This window comes from Lithobates pipiens, unplaced genomic scaffold (genome assembly GCF_037356315.1).
Source record: "Lithobates pipiens isolate NorthernLeopardFrog02 unplaced genomic scaffold, aLitPip1_a1.2 Scaffold_28, whole genome shotgun sequence".
Lineage (NCBI taxonomy): Eukaryota > Metazoa > Chordata > Amphibia > Anura > Ranidae > Lithobates > Lithobates pipiens.
Genome location: NW_027507789.1, coordinates 211847624 through 211869863, shown reverse-complemented (window position 1 = coordinate 211869863; position 22240 = coordinate 211847624). Strand labels below are relative to the sequence as shown.

The window sequence follows — 22240 nt, the reverse complement described above, 5'->3', positions numbered from 1 at the left end:
ATTAAAAGTCAGCAGCTGCAATATTAGTAGCTGCTGGCTGTTAATTTTTTTTTAGGTGCAGAACCACTTTAAAGACTTGCTTTGCTGACATCCCTTCTGGCTCCAGATCCTGCTTGCTGTTCCACTACGTTGATCCCTGACTTCTGGCTTTGCTGACTGTCCGTTTCGGTTACTGAACTTTGGCTATGTTTTGACTACGTTTGTTCTTTTTTCTTTTATTATTATTAAACAAGTGTGATTTAACTGTACTTCTGTCTCGGTCTGATTTCGTGGTTTCTGACACCTGTGTCATTGGATTTGATTGATAGCTGCGCTGCTATCAATCTAACCAATCAAGAGCCAAGACAACGGGCAGAGGGGAAAAGCACGTCTCTGGCGAGGGAATACAGGACAGAAACGGGGGCTGGAGAGCCAGTTATTAGAAGACATGAGGGTTAACAACCCTTTTAATCCCGAAGAAATGGATTGTCTGTAAAACACATCAAGGTGTTTTGAACCCAACAACAGGTTTACACATATTTGTACTTATACTGTATGGATTTTGATACTACATCTTCTCTGCAATATAGATGTGGATGGGCCCAGTTTGGAGGTGCTCTGTTCTAAATTTTTGTAGCATGGTTTTGAATGTATAGTGCACTATTTTATGTAATGGTTTGTAAAAAAAAAATTGTATTAAAAGAGAAGTATGTTTTTTTTTTTTTGTCGTACTTGCTTAGCTGAATGCAGCATCGGTCCCCCACTGGCTCTAAAACTGAGAACCAAGCGATTAAACACTGCTGATATCTCAGTTTTCACAGCTCAGTCTGCTCTTCTCCTTTTAAATAGCACTTTAGAAAGCGGAACTAAACCCATCAATTTAACTGTTACCCCAAAACAGTTACATTCATAGGCGTACACACAGGGTGTGCTGGGTGTGCCTGGTCACACCCTAATCACCTAGTGCACATTAGCATTATTGCTCTGTGTGGCAGCGAGGGCATCACTGTGCCAGGGCCATATATATGTAGACACTCACATGCATGTGTGTTTGAGCTTTGGGGTGCACACCCTAATGCAAAAAAAAAACTGCATACAACTATGGTTACATTCAAAGCATGCCATGAAAACTGTCACACTTGCTTGTGCTCTCAACTGAACTGTCAATCCGTCAAATGGCTGGTGTCATAACTGATCACAGGTTCAGAACCATGGCAACTTCAGATCAAACAGAGCCTAAGTTGGCAGTTTCCTTGGCTGTAAAAATGAGGAGGGTTTAGTTCCGCTTTAATATCTTAACCACTTGATGCCCGCGATATAGCCGAAAGACGGGCATACATGGACGTCCTCCCGTGCTTGTGCGCCTCCTGTGGCGCGTGGGGAGCATGCTCTGTGATCACCGATACTTTGTGACTGGGGAAAGATTGCTGATTGGCATTCCCTGTGTCCAGTCTCGCCTCTGGCAGCACGTGCGCGCCATCCAGTGACTATTGCACGAAATGACGTACGGGTATGTGATTTCATGCAATAGAGCCAACCTGCCACAGTAAATATGTGGTAGGCAGTCAGCAAATGGATAAAAAAACATAATAATACAATGTACAAATGCATTCACTGAGCGAGTGTGTGGGTGCTTTGGTGCTGAGGTATGTCTTATGTAGGGAATGCATTTGTACATTCTATTATTATGTTTTCTTTGTATTGTATTTAAATGTTATTATTTTTGTTTAGATATCCTATTGTAATGTTTTCATGCATCCTGATGAAGCAATCTTGGTGAAACGCGTTGACACATGAGGACATCAGCATTGTAATCGACTAAATTTGTTAACAACTATTGTTGTATAAACGTATAGGGTTTACTCTACCCAAAGCACTACTGGTATTTAACCATAAATAAAAATACATGATATATTATACTAATATGTTATATAATAAAATGTATGATTTTTTTTTATATGAATTGTATTCTCCATGTTTGGCCTTTATAGTCCAATTTTTCCTCCTGGCCCTTTAAGGGATTTTGGATGCCAGTAAGCGGTGTGGGGTTTATGACTCATATAAAGATCCAGGATGTAAGTGCCTGCTGGTTTTGAAAAGAAAGCTGTGCATGAGAAATCCTCTGATGTCCAGAATAGCACATCAGAGAATTTTGCATGTGCAGCTTTCCTGTTATAGGCAAATATTTTGAAGTTGCTTGACCCTAATAAATGAGATTGTGACAATTTTTCCATTTCCTCCTACCTAGGGGATACGTGTGAGTGCATCTAATACTACTGCTAATGCAGGGTTTGACAAATCCCAAGCGCCAGGTCACCATGGCGACTAGAAATTGGGTCCTGGCGCCTGGGCTTTTGTCAGCCCATTGACTGTTGCAGGGCGCACAACTTGTACCGCCCGACACATGGGACATGCTGTTCGAAGCGGCGAGCAGGTTTTTTTTTTTTTTTACATTTAGCCCTGACGCTTGCCTACAGATCACTTGTCTGGTGGAGGCATTCGGGCAACCATATGACGGGTAAAGTGTCCCCCCCACTTTGCTATGTATCGTATATAGCAGGCGCTGCAGGGTAGAGGGGAGGGAGGAGAGAGGACACTCCCCATCTTGTTCCTGACCCAGAAGCGACGTGTATGACGGGTAAAGCCCCCCCCACTATATATTGGGCGCCCAAGGGTAGAGGGGAGGGAGGAGAGAGGACAAACATCCACTCTTCTCCCCATCTTGTTCCTAACCTAGGAGCAACGTGTATGACGGGTAAAGTGCCCCCCCTCCCTAGCTATGTATCGGCATAGGAGGCGCCGCAGGGTAGAGGGGAGGGAGGACAGAGGACACAGGTCTGCTTTCCTGTCCATCTTGTTCCTGAGCCAGAAGTGACGTGTAAGACGGGTAATGTGCCTCCCCCGCTATGTATTGGGTGCCCCAGGGTAGAGAGGATGGAGGAGAGAGGACACATCCACTCTCCTCCCCATCTTGTTCCTGACCCAGGAGCGACGTGTATGATGGGTAAAGTGCCCCCCCCCCCCCAGCTATGTATCGGCATAGATAGCGCCGCAGGGTAGAGGGGAGGGAGGACAGAGGATACAGGTTTGCTCTCCTGCCAATCTTGTTCCTGACCCAGGAGCGAAGTGTAAGGCGGGTAAAGTGCCCCCCCCCCGCTATTTATTGAGTGCCCAAGGGTAGAGGGGAGGGAGGAGAGAGGACACAAATCCACTCTCCTCCCCATCTTGTTCCTGACCCAGGAGCGACGTGTAAGACGGGTAAAGTGCCCCCCCCCCCCCCTAGCTATGTATCGGCATAGAAGGCGCCGCAGGGTAGAGGGGAGGGAGGAGAGAGGACACAGGTCCGCTCTCCTCCCCATCTTGTTCCTGATCCAGGAGCGACGTGTATGACGAGTAAAGAGCCCCCCCCCCTCCCTAGCTATGTCTCGGCATAGAAGATGCCGCAGGGTAGAGGGGAGGGAGGAGAGAGGACACAGGTCCGCTCTCCTCCCCATCTTGTTGCTGACCCAGAAGCGACGTGTATGACCTCACTTCCGGGGTCCCAGTTGACAGTTTCCCCAGCATGGCCAGGAAAGAATGTAATGCAATGCAATTCAATGGAGCACAGGGGAGACATCCAGGGTTGTTTAGAACCGGCATTCCTCATTAAAGAGAACCTGTCACCAAAAAATCATCACATAGGGGGATTTTCTGAGGCCCCCATCCCCACATATACGCACGTACAAACGTAAACGCAAGCGTTGGGGCACCTACGCATGAAAACATTGATTGCCATATACATGTTACATATTACCTCGCACGTGCACAAACTGGCTCCTAGCTTTTTTAACAGGCTCTTAGATTCAAAGCCCTGTGTTAGTGATATTGTGCTGACTGATATGTATAACATCTTCAGGTCATTGGACTGTGTATGTGACTGCGCCAATATTTCCATTACTTCCTTATACCTAACACACCTCTATACAGCTCTCTGCGGGTCACAAAGGTTCACCCTGACATCAATGGACTTTGTGGCATTTTACTATACTCTCATTTCCTTCTCAATGGCACATTCTATATATTTATACAGCTTCCTGCTTATTCTGCAGATTACAAAATAGTTTGAAGCTGATGAAGGTGCTCTGTCCTACATTTTTTTGTAGCAGTTAATGAGCCTTTGGCAGCTTCATTACAGCCATGTGTACACGTGCATGGCCTACTCTTTGAGACAAGCATATGTTCCTGGCAGGATCAACCAGGTAGCTGCTGGGGAGGGTGACCTCCCTTGTCCTCTTTTTTTTTGGCTTAACCGCTGCAGGCAGTTCACATATATATATAGATCACATATATACAGTATCTCACAAAAGTGAGTACACCCCTCACATTTTTGTAAATATTTTATTCTATCTTTTCATGTGACAACACTGAAGAAATGACACTTGTCTACAATGTAAAGTAGTGAGTGTACAGCTTGTATAACAGTGTAAATTTGCTGTCCCCTCAAAATAACTCAACACACAGCCATTAATGTCTAAACCGCTGGCAACAAAAGTGAGAAAATTGGGCCCAAAGTGTCAATATTTTGTGTGGCCTCCATTATTTTCCAGCACTGACTTAACCCTCTTGGGCATGGAGTTCACCAGAGCTTCACAGGTCACCACTGGAGTCCTCTTCCCCTCCTCCATGATGACATCACAGAGCTGGTGGATGTTAGAGACCTTGTGCTCCTCCACCTTCCACTTGAGGATCCCCCACAGATGCTCAATAGGGTTTAGGTCTGGAGACATGCTTGGCCAGTCCATCACCTTTACCCTCAGCTTCTTTAGCAAGGCAGTGGTTGTCTTGGAGGTGTGTTTGGGGTCATTATCATGTTGGAATACTGCCCTGTGGCCCAGTCTCTGAAGGGAGGGGATCATGCAACGGCTTCAGAATGTCACAGTACATGTTGACATTCATGGTTCCCTCAATGAACTGTAGCTCCCCAGTGCCGGCAGCACTCATACAACCCCAGACCATGACACTCCCACCACCATGCTTGACTGTAGACAAGACACACTTGTCTTTGTATTCCTCACCTGGTTGCCGCCACACACGCTTGACACCTGTATGGTCTTGGCCACCGTGCTGCAGCTCAGTTTCAGGGTCTTGGCAATCTTCTTATAGCCTAGGCCACCTTTATGTAGAGCAGCAATTCTTTTTTTTCAGATCCTCAGAGAGTTCTTTGCCATGAGGTGCCATGTTGAACTTCCAGTGACCAGTATGAGAGAGTGAGAGCGAGTACATCAAATTTAACACACCTGCTCCCCATTCACACCTGAGACCTTGTAACACTTACGAGTCACATGACACCGGGGAGGGAAAATGTCTAATTGGGCCCAATTTGGATCTTTTCACTTAGGGGTGTACTCACTTTTGTTGCCAGCGGTTTAGACATTAATGGCTGTGCCCTTATAAAATGTTACAACTGAGATATCCACTACTGAGCCACTAAGTGTCTTTGATATCTCTTTTTGTCCTCACAATTTTAATTAATGGCTGTGTGTTGAGTTATTTTGAGGGGACAGCAAATTTACACTGTTATACAAGCTGTACACTCACTACTTTACATTGTAGCAAAGTGTCATTTCTTCAGTGTTGTCACATGAAAAGATAGAAGAAAATAGTTACAAAAATGTGAGGGGTGTACTTACTTTTGTGAGATACTGTGTATATACCTGATCCAGTTCTCCCGGGCATGTGCGCCGCTGGCAGGTCTCGCTCCTGCTGTGATCACACATAGCGGGAGCCCACGAGCGGGTGCCACGGACTCAATGTCTGCCGGCACCCGCCGATTGTTCAGTACACAGGCAGAACAGCGATCTGTCAACAAGGCAAATTGCCATTCTGTCAGTAGGGAATGCATGGATCCTGGGATCCTGCAAGGCATGGACACAGATCTCTGCCTTCCCATAGTAAAAGCACCTCCCCCACAGTGCACAAAATCATTGGCTAGGCACACATTTAACCCTATGATTGCCCCTGATGTTATCCCCTTCCCAGCCAGTGTCATTAGTACAGTGACAGTGCATATTTATAGCACTGATCACTGTATTAGTGTCACTGGTTCCCAAAAAGTCTCAAAAGTGTCAGCTAGTGTCCAAAATTGTCCGCCGCAATATTTTTTGTGAAAGTCATTGATTGCCGCCATTACTAGTAAAAAATAAATAAATCTATCCCATAGTTTGTAGACACGAAAACTTTTGCACAAACCAATCAATATACGCTTATTGGGATTTTTTTAACCAAAAACATGTAGCAGAAAAAACATATTGGTCTAAACTGATGAAGAAATGTGATTTTTAACATTGTTTTTATCGGATATGTTTTATAGCAGAAAGTTAAAAATATTGTTTTTATGTCAAAATTGTTGTTAATTTTTTATTTATAGCGGAAAAAATAAAAACCGCAGAGGTGATCAAATACCACTAAAAGAAAGCTCTATTTGTGGGGAAAAAAGGACGTCAATTTTATTTGGGTACAGCGTCACGCGACCGTGCAATTGTCAGTTAAAGTAATGCAGAGCCGTATCGCAAAAAATGGCCTGGTCATGAAGGGGGGGGGGGTAAATCTTCCGAAGGTCAAGTGGTTAAACTCTATCTAAAACAAAAACTTTTATTTTTGCCACTGCCAGGTTTTTACTGTACTCTGTTAGGCCCCTTTCACACTTGCGCGACCTAAAAGTTGTGCGATTTCTGCTGCAATTTTGATGCGGTTTTGCTGCGAATTGAAGCAATGCCTGTGTAATGTTGAGGTCTATGAACCTCAAGTCGCATCAAAGTCGGGCCAAAGTAGTGCAGGGACTAATGTGGGCTGCATTCACACTTCAGCGTTTTGAATTGTGGGCAAATTTGCGATTCTGCCCATGTTTTGAAAGCACTGATGTGTGAATGACAAATCGCGGGACTCACATTTGAGATGACACCTACAATCGCAGTGCGTATCTGCCAAATCACATCGCAGGAAGCATGTCGCCCCAAAAGTAGCTCCCGAACTTTTTTTTTGGGGCGACATGCTTCCTGCGATGTGGGTTGCCGCGATTGCAGTGCGATTTATCGCACGACAATCATGGCAGACCCGCACCTGAGATTTTAGGTGTCCTTCAAATGAATGGCAGCTCAAATGCGAGTCCCGCGATTTGTCATTCATACATCGGCGCTTTCAAATCGTGGGCAGAATCACAAATCTGACCGCGATTCAAAACGCTAAAAAGTGTGAATGCAGCCCAAAGTAGTCCCTGCACTACTTTGATGCGACTTGAGGTTCATAGACCTCGAGATTACACAGGCATTGCTTCAAGTCGCAGGAAAGTCGCGTCAAAGCTGCGGCAAAAATCTCACAACTTTTATGTTACACAAGTGTGAAAGGGGCCTGACAGGTTGCCAGACACGCACTGCGATTGCAATATCTCGTAAAATCATGTCAAAGTTGCTGCAATAATTGCACAACTTTTAGGTCGCACAAGTGTGAAAGGGGCCTAACAGGGTACAGTAAAAACCTGACAGTGGCAAAAATAAAAGTTTTTGTTTTTTCAATAGACTTTAACCACTTGACCTCCGGAAGATTTACCCCTCCTCTTCATGACCAGGCCATTTTTTGCGATGCGGCTCTGCCTTGCTTTAACCACGCGGTCGAATCTGCCAGCGATTCAAAATGCTGGAGTGTGAATGCAGCCTTGAAGTCGCTGTGACTTGAAGTCGCAGAGATATGAACGTTATTCCTTGGAAATCACGGGGTACGACTTGTCATGCGACTTTGCAGTCCCAAGTCGCAGGACAAGTCGCACGAGTGTGAAAAGGGGCCTTAGGGATATGTACCCTCTTGATTTGTCATAACGACCGCTGTCACTGTGACTGAATGAAACAAAAACAGATGAAGTTGTCACCACAACAGGAAGAGATTAGAAATTCTTCCAATGGGGACACTTTTGGTTGATTTACTAAAACTGGAGAGTGCAAAATCTGATTGGCTGTCACGGCGGTCACATGATCAGAAAGCTCATGATCACTAGTATGCAGCGGGAGCTTTCTGGTACCTGCCTGCTACTATGCCGGGAGTACGGTAAGTTGTTTTAACAGGGGCGTATATATGCAGCCGCTCGCCATGAGGCCCACCCGCCAGGCGTTACTATGCATCTTTTATTAAAATAATACCTAGGGATCTCACCATAAGGCTCGATTCACACTAGCGCGTTTTTTGATGCATTTTGCATAAATGCAAGGAAATTTTTTAACATGGGTTCCTATGGAACATGTTCACATCAATGCATTTTTGTGCCTCTGCGTTTTTGGAAAGGGTCGGGGACTTTTTTTCATGCAAAATGCAGCGTTTTGCATGTAATAGAAGTCAATGGACCTGCATCAAAAACGCAAGTACTGCTTTTTTACCGCGATTTGCGTTTTGCGTTTTTTTCTTTCATTTTTTTCACTGTATATATCTGATTGCTAAGCAGCCACAGTGTAAAAAAAAACGCAAAATGCGGCAAAATCGCGGTAAAAACACGTGTCCAAAAACGCAACAAGCACCGCAAAAAGCACTGCAAAAACGCTCAAAAGCAACATGCATAGATGTGAATCGAGCCTTAGGCCTGATTCACACCTATGGCATTTTTAGTGCTTTTTGCATTTTGCAGATTTGCACTACAGAACGTGTTCCATAGGAAACCATGTTAAATGGACTGTAGTGCAAATCTGCAAAATGCAAAAAGCACTAAAAATGCATAAGTGTGAATCAGGCCTTACACTGTGGCATTAAAGTTGTATCAGAGTCAGACATCAAAGTAGCGCAGGAACCTTTTCTAAAGTTGGACAGAAGTTTTGAGAATTTTCACAATCAGCTTTTATGATGGCACTTTGCATATACTCCAGAATGTTATGAAGAGCGATCAGATGAATTGCAATTAATTGCAAAGTTCCTCTTTGCCATGAAAATAAATGTAATCCCATAAGAAAAAAACATTTCCACTGCATTTGTGAAGAAGTCTTCAGGGCGCCCAAGAAAGTCCAGCAACCGACAGGACCGTGTCCTACAGATGATTCAGCTGCGGGATCGGGGCACCACTAGTGCAGAGCTTACAGCGGAACTCCAACCTAAAGTGGAGCTTCCGCTCATTGGAACCTCCCCCCCCTCTGGCGCCACAATTGGCACCTTTCAGGGGGGAGGGGGGTGCAGGTACCTGTACAGTACAGGTATCTGCACCCACTTCCGGCGTAGATTCTGCAGAAGGTACGCCCCTTTCCGCAGAATCTACGCCCCTTTCCGCAGAATCTACGCCCCTTTCCGCAGGTCCCCCGCTGCCTGCTGGGAAACACACGGATCCCAGAGACAGCGGGGACCATCCCTATTGCTCAGCACGACTCGCGCATGCGCAGTAGGGAACCGGGAAATGAAGCCGCAAGGCTCCACTTCCTGATTCCCATACCCAAGATGGCGGCGGCAGCACCCGAGAGACGATCGAGAGATCGGCTTCGGGTGCCGACATCGCGAGCGCTGGACAGGTAAGTGTCACTATTTTAAAAGTCAGCAGCTGCAGTATTTGTAACTGCTGGCTTTTAAAAAAAAACAAAAGAACGGTGGAACTCCCACTTTCATTAGGAATGGCAGCAGGCAGGTGTGAGGACATCAGCACACACAGCGAGGAGAAGACTTCTGGAGGATGGCCTGGTGTCAAGAAGGGCAGCAAAGAAGCCACTTCTGTCCAGGAAAAACATTGGGACAGACCGATATTCTGCAAAATGTACAGGGATTGGACTGCTGAGGACTGGGGTAAAGTCATTTTCTCTGATGAATCCCCTTCCCATTGTTTGGGGCATCTGGAAAAACCTTGTCTACAGAAGAAAAGGTGAGCGCTACCATCAGTCCTGTGTCATGCCAACAGTAAAGCATCCCGAGACCATTCATGTGTGGGGTTGCTTCTCGGCCCAGGGAGTGAAGGGCTCACTCACAATCTTGCCTAAGTGCAAAATGTGAGTAAAGAATGGTACAAAAACATCCTCTGAGAGCAGCTTCTCCCAACCATCCAAGAAGAGTTTGGTGAGGAACAATGCCTTTTCCAGCATGATGGAGCACCTTGCCAGAAGACAAAAGTGATAACTAAGTGGCTTGGGGAACAAAATTGTAAATTGTGGGTCCATGGCCAGGAAACTCCCCAGACCTTAATCCCATTGAGAACTTGTGGGCAATCCTCAAGAGAAAGGTGAACAAACCCCCCCCCCCCCACAAATTCTGACAAACTCCAAGCATTGATTATGCATGAATGGGCTTCCATAAGTAAGGATGTGACCCAGAAGTTGATTCACAACATGCCAGGGAGAATTGCAGGTCTTTAACCGCTTGCCGACCATCGCATGTAGATTTACGTTGATAGAGTGACACGGCTGCACAAATGGGCATACCTGTACGTCCCTTTGAATTTGCAGCTGTGCTATCGCGTGCACGCCGCTGGCGTTGTGCACGCCCGCCACGAGCTCCGTGAGTAGGGTCGCGGGTCGGGAAAATGCTGATGTAAACAAGCATTTCCCCGTTCTGCCTAGTGACACTGTCACTGATCACCGCTCCCTGTCGGCAGAAGGGCACGTACAGGCATATTAATATACCTGTAACGTTGCCCTTTAAGATGCGGCATTGTGGGCACTCGCGCCCACCGTGAGCTCCATGAGTGTGATCGCGGGTCTCACGGACTCGATGTCCGCGGGGATACCCACGATCGTGTCACGGTGAGGAAAAATGGGGAAATGCTGATGTAAACAAGCATCTCCCCGTTCTGCCTAGTGACAGTGTCACCGATCACAGCTCCCTGTGATCGGGAGCAGTGATCAGTGTCGTGACATTTAGCCCCTCCTCCCACAGTTAGAATCACTCCCTAGGACACACTTAACCCCTGCAGCACCCCCTCCTGGTTAACCCCTTCACTGCCAGTCACATTTACACAGTAATCAGTGCATTTTTAATCGCACTGATCACTGTATAAATGTGACTGGTCCCAAAATATCGCCAAAAGTGTCCGATGTGTCCGCCATAATGTTGCAGTCACGATAAAAACCGCTGATCGCCGCCATTACTAGTAAAAAAAAATTATTAATAAAAATGCCATAAAATGATCCCCTATTTTGTAGACGCTATAACTTTTGCGCAAACCAATCAATAAACGTTTATTGCAAATCTTTTTTACCAAAAATATGTAGAAGAATACGTATCGGCCTAAACTGAGGAAAAAAGTGTTTTTTTATATATTTTTTGGGGATATTTATTATAGCAAAAAGTTAAAAAATATTGCTTTTTCTTCAAAATCGTCGCTTTTTTTGTAAAAACCGCAGAGGTGATCAAATACCACCAAAAGAAAGCTCTATTTGTAGGGGAAAAAAAGGACGTCAGTTTTGTTTGGGAGCCACATCGCACGACCGCGCAATTGCCAGTTAAAGCGACGCAGTGCTGGATCGCAAAAAGTGCTCTGGTCTTTGGCCAGCCAAATGGTCCGGGGCTGAAGTGGTTAAAAAGAAGGGTCAACAACTGCAAATATTGACCCCTCGCTTAAACTTCATGTAAGTCCATAAAAGCCTTTTGACGCTTATGAAATGCTTGTAATTATACTTCAGTATTCCGTAGGAACATCTGACAAAAAGATCTAAAAACACTGAAGCAGCAGACTTTGTGAAAATTATTATTTGTGTCCTGCTTTTGGCCACATGTAGATATTCGCCAGCACACCAAGGATCATCAATTTCATCCAAAAATTATCACATCACAAAACGGTGTAGAGCAACGTTTCAGAGCCACGCAGGTCCCCCTTGTCAGGCATGGCCATGGCTAACCTATCAGTTAAGACGGCTCTCATAGAGAGACATTGAACTTCAGGTGTCATCTGACTTGGGGGCAGGGGCGGACTGACAACTCATAGGGTCCCCGGGCAATAGGAGATTATGGGGCCCCCGGGCAATAGGAGAAGATTATGGGGCCCCGGGCAATAGGAGAAGATTATGGGGCCTCCGGGCAATAGGAGATTACGTGGCCCCCGGGCAATAGGAGAAGATTATGGGGCCCCCAGGCAATAGGAGATTATGGGGCCCCCGGGCAATAGGAGAAGATTATGGGGCCCCCAGGCAATAGGAGATTATGGGGCCCCCGGGCAATAGGAGAAGATTATGGGGCCCCCGGGCAATAGGAGAAGATTATGGGGCCCTGGGCAATAGGAGAAGATTATGGGGCCCCCGGGCAATAGGAGATTATGGGGCACCCAGGCAATGGGAGATTATGGGGCTCCCGGGCAATAGGAGATTATGGGGCCCCCAGGCAATAGATTATGGTGCCACACAGTATACACACACACACTTACAGTATACACACACAGACACCCAATATACACACACATAATACACATACACACACTGAAAAGGTACTGGTGAGGCGGGGCAGCTATAATCTTGGGATTTAAAAAAATACACAGATTTTATCATACTGTCCCTGGTTCCATTGAGGCTGGCAACCCTGATGGGGCCCCTTAGTGGCATGGGGCCCTCGGGCAGTGCCTGAGTGCCCGAATGGTCAGTCCGCCCCTGCTTGGGGGTCTCACAAGTTGCATCAGCTCACTTAATTTATATGTTCATGTAGCTGTTTGCCTGGAGTTTTGCTTTACCCGAACCCCCCACCCCTTCCACTTACCGGAGGATTTTTTGAAATAGGGTCTATCACATAGCGGGAGACTTCTGCATTGTTAGGGGGATCGATCTCCTTGGGGGATACATTAGTGGATGGCTTTGCCTGCATGCAGCCCATGTTGAAGGATCCTAGGCGGCAACGAGCGAGGGACTGACAGCGATAAACGGAAGTGCAATGCGTTACAGGGATAGAAGAAAGGGAGAAGATGAAGTAATCAACATTCTCAGAGAAGTTCCATTTCCAGGATGATTGAAGGTTTCCTTTTCCACAGCAGCTCCTGCAGAACCTCTTCTTGTCAGAACACCAGTTATCTACAACGAAAAACACAACGACTTGTCATTTTCGGGAAAAAAATAAAAATAAAAAAAATAACAAAAGCAGCAAATTGCAAAAACTGGGCTGACCCCCTGAGTGGGTGACAACTTCTCTTTTTATAAACTGCATTTACATGAAGTTACTTCACAGAAGACACTTCCGAAAAAAGCGAATGAAAAAGCAGAAGTCGAGGGACGACACAGACAGATGGACTCTGTGTGACCAAGAGAAAAAAAAAAAAATGTTCTATGGCTGACCTCCAATGAGGTGTACTGTGTGGTGCCCGGACTGAGCTTATCAACAATCCTGACTAACACACCAAAAACTTTACAATATTTATTCATTGATTGCTCCCCGCTGTTTTATCTTACAGATAAAGTGAAACTGAAGTCAATGGTAACAGGTCGAATTTTTATGCCAGAAGAAACCTGTCGTAAATTGTCGTAAATGTTTTTCCCGTCTTATCAGCATTTTTTTTTTTCTAACAGTGCACACTGAGCCGCACCTGTGCGGTTTCGTCATTCTGTCCCGGCCAATGAAGAGGGCATTAGACCGAGAGGGCAACCCTTCCATCACTGGAGAAGGGTACATCGCATTGCTGGGGACACACCCAACATTTCTAAGGAGTTGAGTTTCCCTTTAAAGCCCAACTGACTTTTCAGATTAACCACTTGCCTACCAGGCACTTTTACCCCCTTCCTGCCCAGGCCAATTTTCACACTTTGAATGACAATTGCGTGGTCATGCGACCCTGTACCCAAACATCATTTTTATAAAAAAATTTCCGTACAAATAGAGCTTTCTTTTGGTGGTATTTAATCACCACTGGGTTTTTATTTGTTTGTTTTTTTGCTAAATAAACTAAAAAAGACTGAACATTTTGAAAAAAACCTTTTCATAGTTTGTTATAAAATTTTGCAAACAGGCAATTTTTCAACTTCACTGATGGGCACTGATGATTCGGCACTGATAGACATTGATAGGTTGCTCTGATGGGCACTGATGAGGCAACACTGGTGGGCACTAATGAGGAGGCACTAATGAGGCTGCACGGATTAGGGTGCACTGGTGGGTGGCACTGACGGGTGACACTGATGGGGAGGCACTGATTGGCAGCACTGATGGGCACTGATAAGTTGGCATGGATAGGCATTGATTGGTTGCTCTGATGGGCACTGATGAGGCAACACTGGTGGGCACTGATGAGGAGGCACTGATGAGGCTGCACTGGTGGGTGGCACTGACGGGTGACACTGATGGGGAGGCACTGATTGGCAGCACTGATGGGCACTGATAAGTCAGCACAGATAGGCATTGATAGGTTGCTCTGATGGGCACTGATGAGGCAGCACTGGTGGGCACTGATGAGGCTGCACTGATAGGCAACACTGAAAGATGACACTGGTAGGCGGCACTGATGGGTGACACTGATGAGGAGGCACTGATTGGCAGCACTGATGGGCACTGATAAGTTGGCATGGATAGGCATTGATTGGTTGCTCTGATGGGCACTGATGAGGCTGCACTGGTGGGTACTGATGAGGCTGCACTGATAGGTGGCACTGAAAGGTGGCACTGGTAGGCGGCACTGATGGGTGACACAAATGAGGAGGCACTGATTGGCAGCACTGATAGGCACTGTTGGGACTGCACTGAAAATCAAGACACTGTTGAGGCTGCACTGAAAATCAGGACACTAGTACTTAGTACCCTGATTATCAGTGTAGATCTCCCTTTTACAAAAGCCGGTTATTGGCTCTCTTCTCCTCTCATCACGCTGTCAGTCAGCATGAAGAAAGGAATGCTGATAACTGGCTTCTGTTTACATCGTGATCAGCTGTAATTGGGCTCAGCTGATCATGTAATAAAGTCATATGATGGCCTCCCAGAACTGTCCGACTGCGTTATAGCCGAATAACAGCTACAGTGCGGTCAGCAAGTGGTTAAATCAACTAAATACATTCCATGTGCATGGGTCCATTCACAGAGGGCGCTTTACTATGGGCCCCATGCAAGTCTGAGCCTCCCTGGGATGCAGAGATGTTGTGTGCATTCACGTGACGGTGTCCCATTCATTTCTATTGGTATACACAGCTGCTTGGACACAGCTGTTGTGTCCTAATATGACATGGGGGTGAGCGTGGGTCCTTAAAGGCACCTTGTATATACTCGTGGACCCACACCTACACTCACCCATATGTCATATTAGGACACAGCGGCTATGTCTTTGTGACCTCGGGTCCCAATAGAAATGAATGGGATGCTGGCGCTGGTATGCATCCCTGTGCTGGGAAGACACAGACCTGCAGTAAAGTGTCCCGTGTGAATGAACCCTTCATTTTCTTTAAAGCAGCCACATTCAGGTAGGAAAGCCTGACTCCCTGCCAGCATGCTGCAGAGAAGAATCCTTGTTCTCTGTCTGGAATCTGTGGTCTCTCTGCAGAGCTTCGACCCCTTCTGAGTCAGACAGAAAGGCTTGGCTGTGAACGGATGCGAAAAATGCAAGCCGCTCAGGCTAGAAGAGAAAGCAATCCTGTGTCCACCACTGTGAGTGCATAGCCAGGGACAGAGCTTGGCTCAGCTCCAAACAACTGTTGAGCAAAGGATGGATCCCATGAAGCTGCGCATCAATGCAGTCCTACTAGTACTGGAATAAATTGGCAGTCTTAGTCTGGGCTGCCACTAGGCCACGTCTCCAACACGTTTCATCCTGCCCCTCAGATTGCAATCATGGGGTTGCCACCTGTCCGGGATTCACCTGGACAGTTTGGGTTTTGAATCATGTCCCAATTCAGTCCATCTCAAACCCGGACACAATGTTCAGACAGGAATGTAGCTCAGAACAATGCCTGATAGGAGAGCGAGGGGGCACTATGCACGCCACTTCACTATTCCCTTTGGAGCGCCCAAAGGTGTCCCTAGTCATTTACAATCCTATAGAGTATGATTTTAAAAAAACAATTGTTGCTAAAGTGTTTGGGTTTGGCTTGAAGAAAAAGTGGCAACCCTACATGGGGATCGTGAGTGGACCCCGTGTGGCGGGGTTAATCGCTTTGGGGGTCCAATAATAGTGGGTCTGTATTGATGTGCGGCTTCATGTGTGCTCAGGAAAGTCTTGGCTACTAGCAAAGCTCATGAACACAAAAACACACACGGGGGGCGCCACTAAGTGCAGTAGACAACAGCCAAATGGAAACTTGCATAATCTTATCACACGTACTCATTTGTGTGTCTTTGGTTTTTTAGAGATTTACTCCTGTCTCTGGTGGAGCTGCCTGTTCAAGTACAGTTCATATAAGTGACATACAATATATGGACTTTCCATGGAGTAGCTGGACTTATCATAACTAGGGGGGTAATTGTCCACCTCCCCCTCTATTATATATGTGGCATTCATTTAACTTTTTTTCACGTATATCCCTTTTAATAAATGTTACACTCTTCTATTTGCTTTCTGTAGCAAAGCTCATTCTCTCTGCTAATTATTGAGCTTCCGCTTTGACCCATCAGGGGGTGTGTCGGACCTCTGCAGAGAGGCCACTGCTTAAACACAGACAGCTTTTCTGCACAATGCTGGCAGGGGGCAGGCTTTTCTACTGAGACTTTGCACACCTTTTGTTTTGATGCACCTGGTATTTATTTGGCGAATTTAGTGAGTTTTACTGCCTTTACAGCACATACAGTGAGTAAGGCATGTTACAAAGCAGCCTGGGCATTTTTTTCCTCTTGTTGAAGCGCAGCATTTAAAAACATTTGTGAACTTTAGGAAGCTTTGTTGATTGTTCTCTAATTTTATTTGGGCATCTCAGGAGAAAATATGATACCTTGTCTCTCACAAAAGCTGGGGGGGGGGGGGGGGGGGGCTGGCGTCCTGGATTCTTATGTGTACTCACACATCTGGTGGACTGGTTCCACCATACTACAACCAAACTATGGGTGGTAAAGGGATACGTCTCCTTTGGCTGATCCTACTCGCCAGACACTTCAAATATGGGATTCAGTGATCTTAGCTAGTACTGTGTCTAAACAGTTGGGCCCCATAACTCCATTCTTTGGGACCCCTGCTTTCCCATCGGCCGTGAGTAAGTTGGAGTTTGGACTTTTGCGTAAGGAGGGATGTAGGAGACTTGACCAAGTCCTCCGTGTAGAGCCATCTCTAATGACAGAGTCCCCTTCTCGATCGCTTTGTCACTGTCCAATGCAATGGCTTCAGAGGAGACAAGCCCTATCTTATATCCATAGTTTTCTCTTCCTGGTGGTATCGGAACCATCGGGATTTGACGATATGCTCCTGCAGGCCGACCCACCCTGGACCCATGTCGTTTCCCAACTTTTCGTTACTACTCCATGTTTCCGTTCCTGATCTCCTGCGGTACACGCTGACTTTGGAATCAGAACTGCAACATCCTATATCACGCATAGCCTGAAATGCTTCATACTGACACATAAGCTCTCCTTGGCAACTAAATCCCAAGAAAAGGGGTTTAAATTAGTAACCAGATGGTACAGATGCCGGGCAACTATTAGACATTTCAATCCATCTTCCTCAAATGATTGTTGGAGATGCCTATCCTCTAGAGCAGGGGTCTCCAAACTACGGCCCTCCAGTTGTTCAGGAACTACAATTCCCATCATGCTGCTAATCATGTCTGTTAATGTCACAGGCTTACAATGCCTCATGGGACATGAAGTTCCGCAACAGCTGGAGGGCCATAGTTTGGAGACCACTGCTCTAGAGGCACCCTACTTCACATCTGGTGGGACTGCACTTCTGTACGGCAATTTTGGCAAAACAATTTTGATCTGTGCTGCAAGCTGATGGCGACAACTCTCCAACCCTCACCAGAGGTAGCTCTCCTAGCTATAATTCCAGGCCCCATAAAATCAGTTAGAAAAGATGTGCCACGCCACTTCCTTGCTGTGGCACGGACAGTGATTTCCCAACACTGGAGACTGACTGACATGCTTTCCCTTGGTGATTTGGGCTATTGAAGTAGATCGTAATAGGGAACTGGAACGTTTGTTGGCTCAGGAAAGTGATAAAGAGGTGTCTTGCCATAGTCCGGTGCCCTGATATGTAGATCAGGGAGCCGGACACATGGATAGGGGAGGCGGCGCCCATGCGCCCTCTATGAACAGGCTGCCACTGGCTCAGACCATAGGCCGCACACTGCATCAAATTGGTCTGCATGGCTGCCGTCTCAGAAGGAAGCCTCTTCTAAAGATGATGCAAAAGAAAGCCTGCAGTTTGCTGAAGACAATCAGACTAAGGACATGGATTACTGGAACCATGTCCTGTGGTCTGATGAAACCAAGATAAACTTATTTGGTTCAGATGGTGCCAAGCGTGTGTGGCGGCAACCAGGTGAGGAGTACAAAGACAAGTGTGTCTCGTCTACAGTCAAGCATGGTGGTGGGAGTGTCATGGTCTGGGCAGGGGTGGACTGACAACTCATGGGGCCCCCGGGCAATAGGAGATTATGGGGCCCCCAGGCAATCTGAGTTTATGGGGCCACACAGTATACACACACACAATCACACACTATACACATACATGTACCCACAGTATACACAGACATGTTTCTATTGGCTGAGAAGGTACTGGAGAGGTGGAGCAGCTATAATCTCTGGATTTTTAGACCAAAAGGATGTTGGTAAGGCAAATTTCAGATACAGATGTAAAAAAAAACACAGATTTTTACAAACTGTCCCTGGTTTTACTGAGGCTGGCAACCCTGATGGGGCCCCCTAGTGGCCTGGGGCCCTCGGGCAGTGCCCGAGTGGCCCAATGGTCAGTCCGCCCCTGGGTCTGGGGCTGCATGAGTGCTGCCGGCACTGGGGAGCTACAGTTCATTGAGGGAACCATGAATGCCAACATGTACTGTGACATACTGAAGCAGAGCATGATCATCTCCCTTCAGAGACTGGACCGCAGGACAGTACTCCAACATAACAACCCCAGACACACCTCCAAGACTACCACTGCCTTGCTAAAGAAGCTGAGCATAAAGGTGATGGACTGGGCAAGCATGTCTCCAGACCTAAACCCTATTGAGCATCTGTGGAGCATCCTCAATGAAAGGTGGAGGAGCGCAAGGTCTCTAACATCTACCAGCTCCATGATGTCGTCATGGAGGAGGGGAAGAGGACTCCAGTGGTGACCTGTGAAGCTCTGGTGAACTCCATGCCCAAGAGGGTTAAGGCAGTGCTGGAAAATAATGGTGGCCACACAAAATATTGACACTTTGGGCCCAATTTGGACATTTCCACTTAGGGGTGTACTCACTTTTGTTGCCAGCGGTTTAGACATTAATGGCTGTGTGTTGAGTGATTTTGAGGGGACAGCAAATTTACACTGTTATACAAGCTGTACACTCACTACTTTACATTGTAGCAAAGTGTATCTGGTATCTTGTATACTGACTATGACAGTTAAATGACTGGAAATAACAGACGTGCATACCAATTTACCAACCACTGACCTTTGCTTTGTGAGCTGAACCTGCGGTTAGAGAGAATGTTAAGCACTACCTGCCCTGAGCAGCTCAGGACTCCTTTTGCACCGCATTTTTACACACCTTTGCAGTCATGAAATGCATTCTTTTAAATAAAGCTTGTTTGAATTGAAACCTGAACCCCATATTATTTTGCAGGGCATGGTTGTAAGCTACAACACTCAACAAACAGTGGGATCTCAGATGAGACAGAAGGCAGAGAGAAGGCACAAGGTCCACTTAATAGGGGGTCGGCGGGGATTTGGCAAAGAACTTCGGCCCCCAGCATAACGTTTTTTTAAAGTCACCAATTTGGGGTCGGAAATATGAGAGTGAAGAGTCGCTTACCGCATCGCTGGCTGTTCTCATCGCACCTCGAGCTGCACAAAGTTCTGCAGCGGCAACAAGGAAGGTTAAAAGAGGAACTAGAAGAGTAATTATCAGCAGGAAACACAATACTGTAAATATAACCACCACATAACTCCCGTACCACACTCTCTATGCATGTAGGTTATGCATTTAAAGGAGAAGTCCACCCGAAATAAATATCACATACAATTACTCTGCAATGCTGACAGAATTGGGGCGGCTGGTAAATTATTTTCTGTTCCTTTTTGTTTATATGTAACAATCAGTATTTTTTTTTTGCTAAAAAAATTACTGAGAACCCCAAAATGTTATATATATATTTTTATTATTATAATTTATTTATTATTATTTTTTTTATCAGGTCATTTTTTATTTTTTAATACAAATACAAATATACAGTTTTTTGCTCAAAAATGACTTAGAACCCCAAAACTATATATATATTTTATAATTTTTTTTTAATCAGGTAATTTTTTATTTTCAATACAAAGACAGATATACAGTTTTTTGCTAAACATTATATATATATATATATATATATATATATATATTATATTATATTTTCAATATATTATTTTTCAATACAAATACAAAGACAGATATACAGTTTTTTGCTAGAAAATTACTCAGAACTCCAAAACATTATATATATATATATATATATATATATATATATATATATATATATTATAATATTTTATATTTTTTTTCTTAGCAGTGGAACTTAAGTATAAACATTGTAATGATTTGTCCTTTAGGAATACACTTTGGTGTGTAAATGAGGGAAGTTTAACCACTTAAACGCTAAACCTTTTTCTGACATTTGGTGGTTTCATGTTAAAATCATTTTTTTTTTTTTGTTAGAAAATTACTTAGAACCCCCAAACATTATATATTTAGTAGCGACCCTAGGGAATAAAATGGTGGTTGTTGCAATATTCTCTGTCACACTGTATTTGCGCAGCAGTCGTTCAAATGCATTTTTTTGGGAAAAAATTACACTTTAATGAATTAAAAAAAAAATAACCAGTAAAGTTAGCCCAATTTTTTTTCGTATAATGTGAAAGATTTTACGCCGCAAAAGTTACGTGATCTTTTTATTCTAAGCAAAAAAAATTGTGATTCTCATTTTGGCCAGAATCGTGCAGCTCTACTGCCCATGATCTGACGTTCTCGTCAATACTTCACATGTGCATGACCTCCGCTGTTTGCTTGTGTGCGGGACCAGAGCATGCGTTCGCCTTAGTGTGTGAGCACCGGAGGACAAGGGCACTTTGAATTATTTATTTTTTTTATTATTCATTTTTTATTTTTAAAACTGTTGCTTTCATTTTTTTATTTTTTTATTGCTGTCACAAGGAAAGTAAACATCCTTGTGACAGCTACTCTTTATAGAGAGATCTGGGGTCTTTAAGACCCCAAATCCCTCCTCTGCACATAAAAGCATTCAAAACACCAAGATGGGCGTATCTGAATGCTTTTGAATTTCAATAAATGGCGTGGATGGTTTTCAAGTAAACCAGAAGTGATTTCATGTCATCGCTACCGGGTTGCTATTATGAAAAGCTGATCAAAGGCAATTGCAACTTTGGTAAGTCAACCAGTGGATGCACCGGATAGTCTCTCGGGTCTCCCGGCAGGACAGGAGAGCCGCGGAAGGCGGCTGGGGGGAGGGGGATGGGGGGACATCCCCTCCCGCTGCATGTAATAGCAATCGAGCGGCTGGTGAGCTGCTCTGATTGCTATTACAAGAGAGCCTGGTCGGCTCTAAAAAACACTACCGGGGTGATGCCTACAGCTGCACATCATCCCAGTACAACCACCAAAATTTCGGGTACGATGTACGGGTACGTCACTAGACAGGAAGTGGTTAATAATTTCAGCTAAAAAAATCAGCTATTGATCACATAACCACCAGAGATTATCTGTGCAATTTTTCATATGTATTCTGTACAAGTGATATTATGGATAACAGTTGTTAACAGTGTGTATGGTGCCAATATAAATAAGAACATAAAATAAAGGTATAGTATATATAGTATCATATTGGTATATACAGTATTATCATATTTATTCCAGTTGCAGACTGCCCACTGTAGATTTACTGTGACAGGGCTGCCTGATCAGATCACGTACCTAGAATGCGATCTGGCACTTCCCGGTCTGGGGGGGTGGCGCATGCACGTGCCGCCGGCGACCCCCTCCCGCTGTGATTGGACACAGCGGGGGCCAATCAGCAGGTTTGGCTGATACGATGTTCGCCGGGAGCCGCCGATCGTACAGGTGAAAAGTAGAACTGTTCTGTGAGAGGGGAATGTGCTGATCCTGTGTTCCTGCTAAGCAGGGACACATATCTTTATGTTCCCCCAGCCAAAGCACCCCCCCCCCCACAGCGAGTAATCATTTCTAGGGAA

General features: G+C 45.4%; 1 protein-coding gene across 2 annotated transcripts in view; it reads right to left on the bottom strand.

The window, feature by feature from the left end:
- Window positions 1–19961, bottom strand: part of HCK (HCK proto-oncogene, Src family tyrosine kinase) — an 86541-nt gene extending 66580 nt beyond the window's left edge. The window contains exons 1-2 of one of the 2 annotated variants that reach the window (XM_077460496.1): window positions 19806–19961; window positions 12652–12959 (exon numbers count right to left, since the gene is read on the bottom strand). In XM_077460496.1, coding sequence (XP_077316622.1) covers window positions 12652–12765 — 114 coding nt within the window. In that variant the 5' untranslated portion in view covers window positions 12766–12959; window positions 19806–19961. Of the gene's footprint in view, window positions 1–12651; window positions 12960–13052; window positions 13108–19805 lie in introns of those variants that run through there. The other variant, XM_077460495.1, reaches the window with a different exon arrangement.
- Between the last annotated feature and the right edge of the window lie 2279 nt (window positions 19962–22240).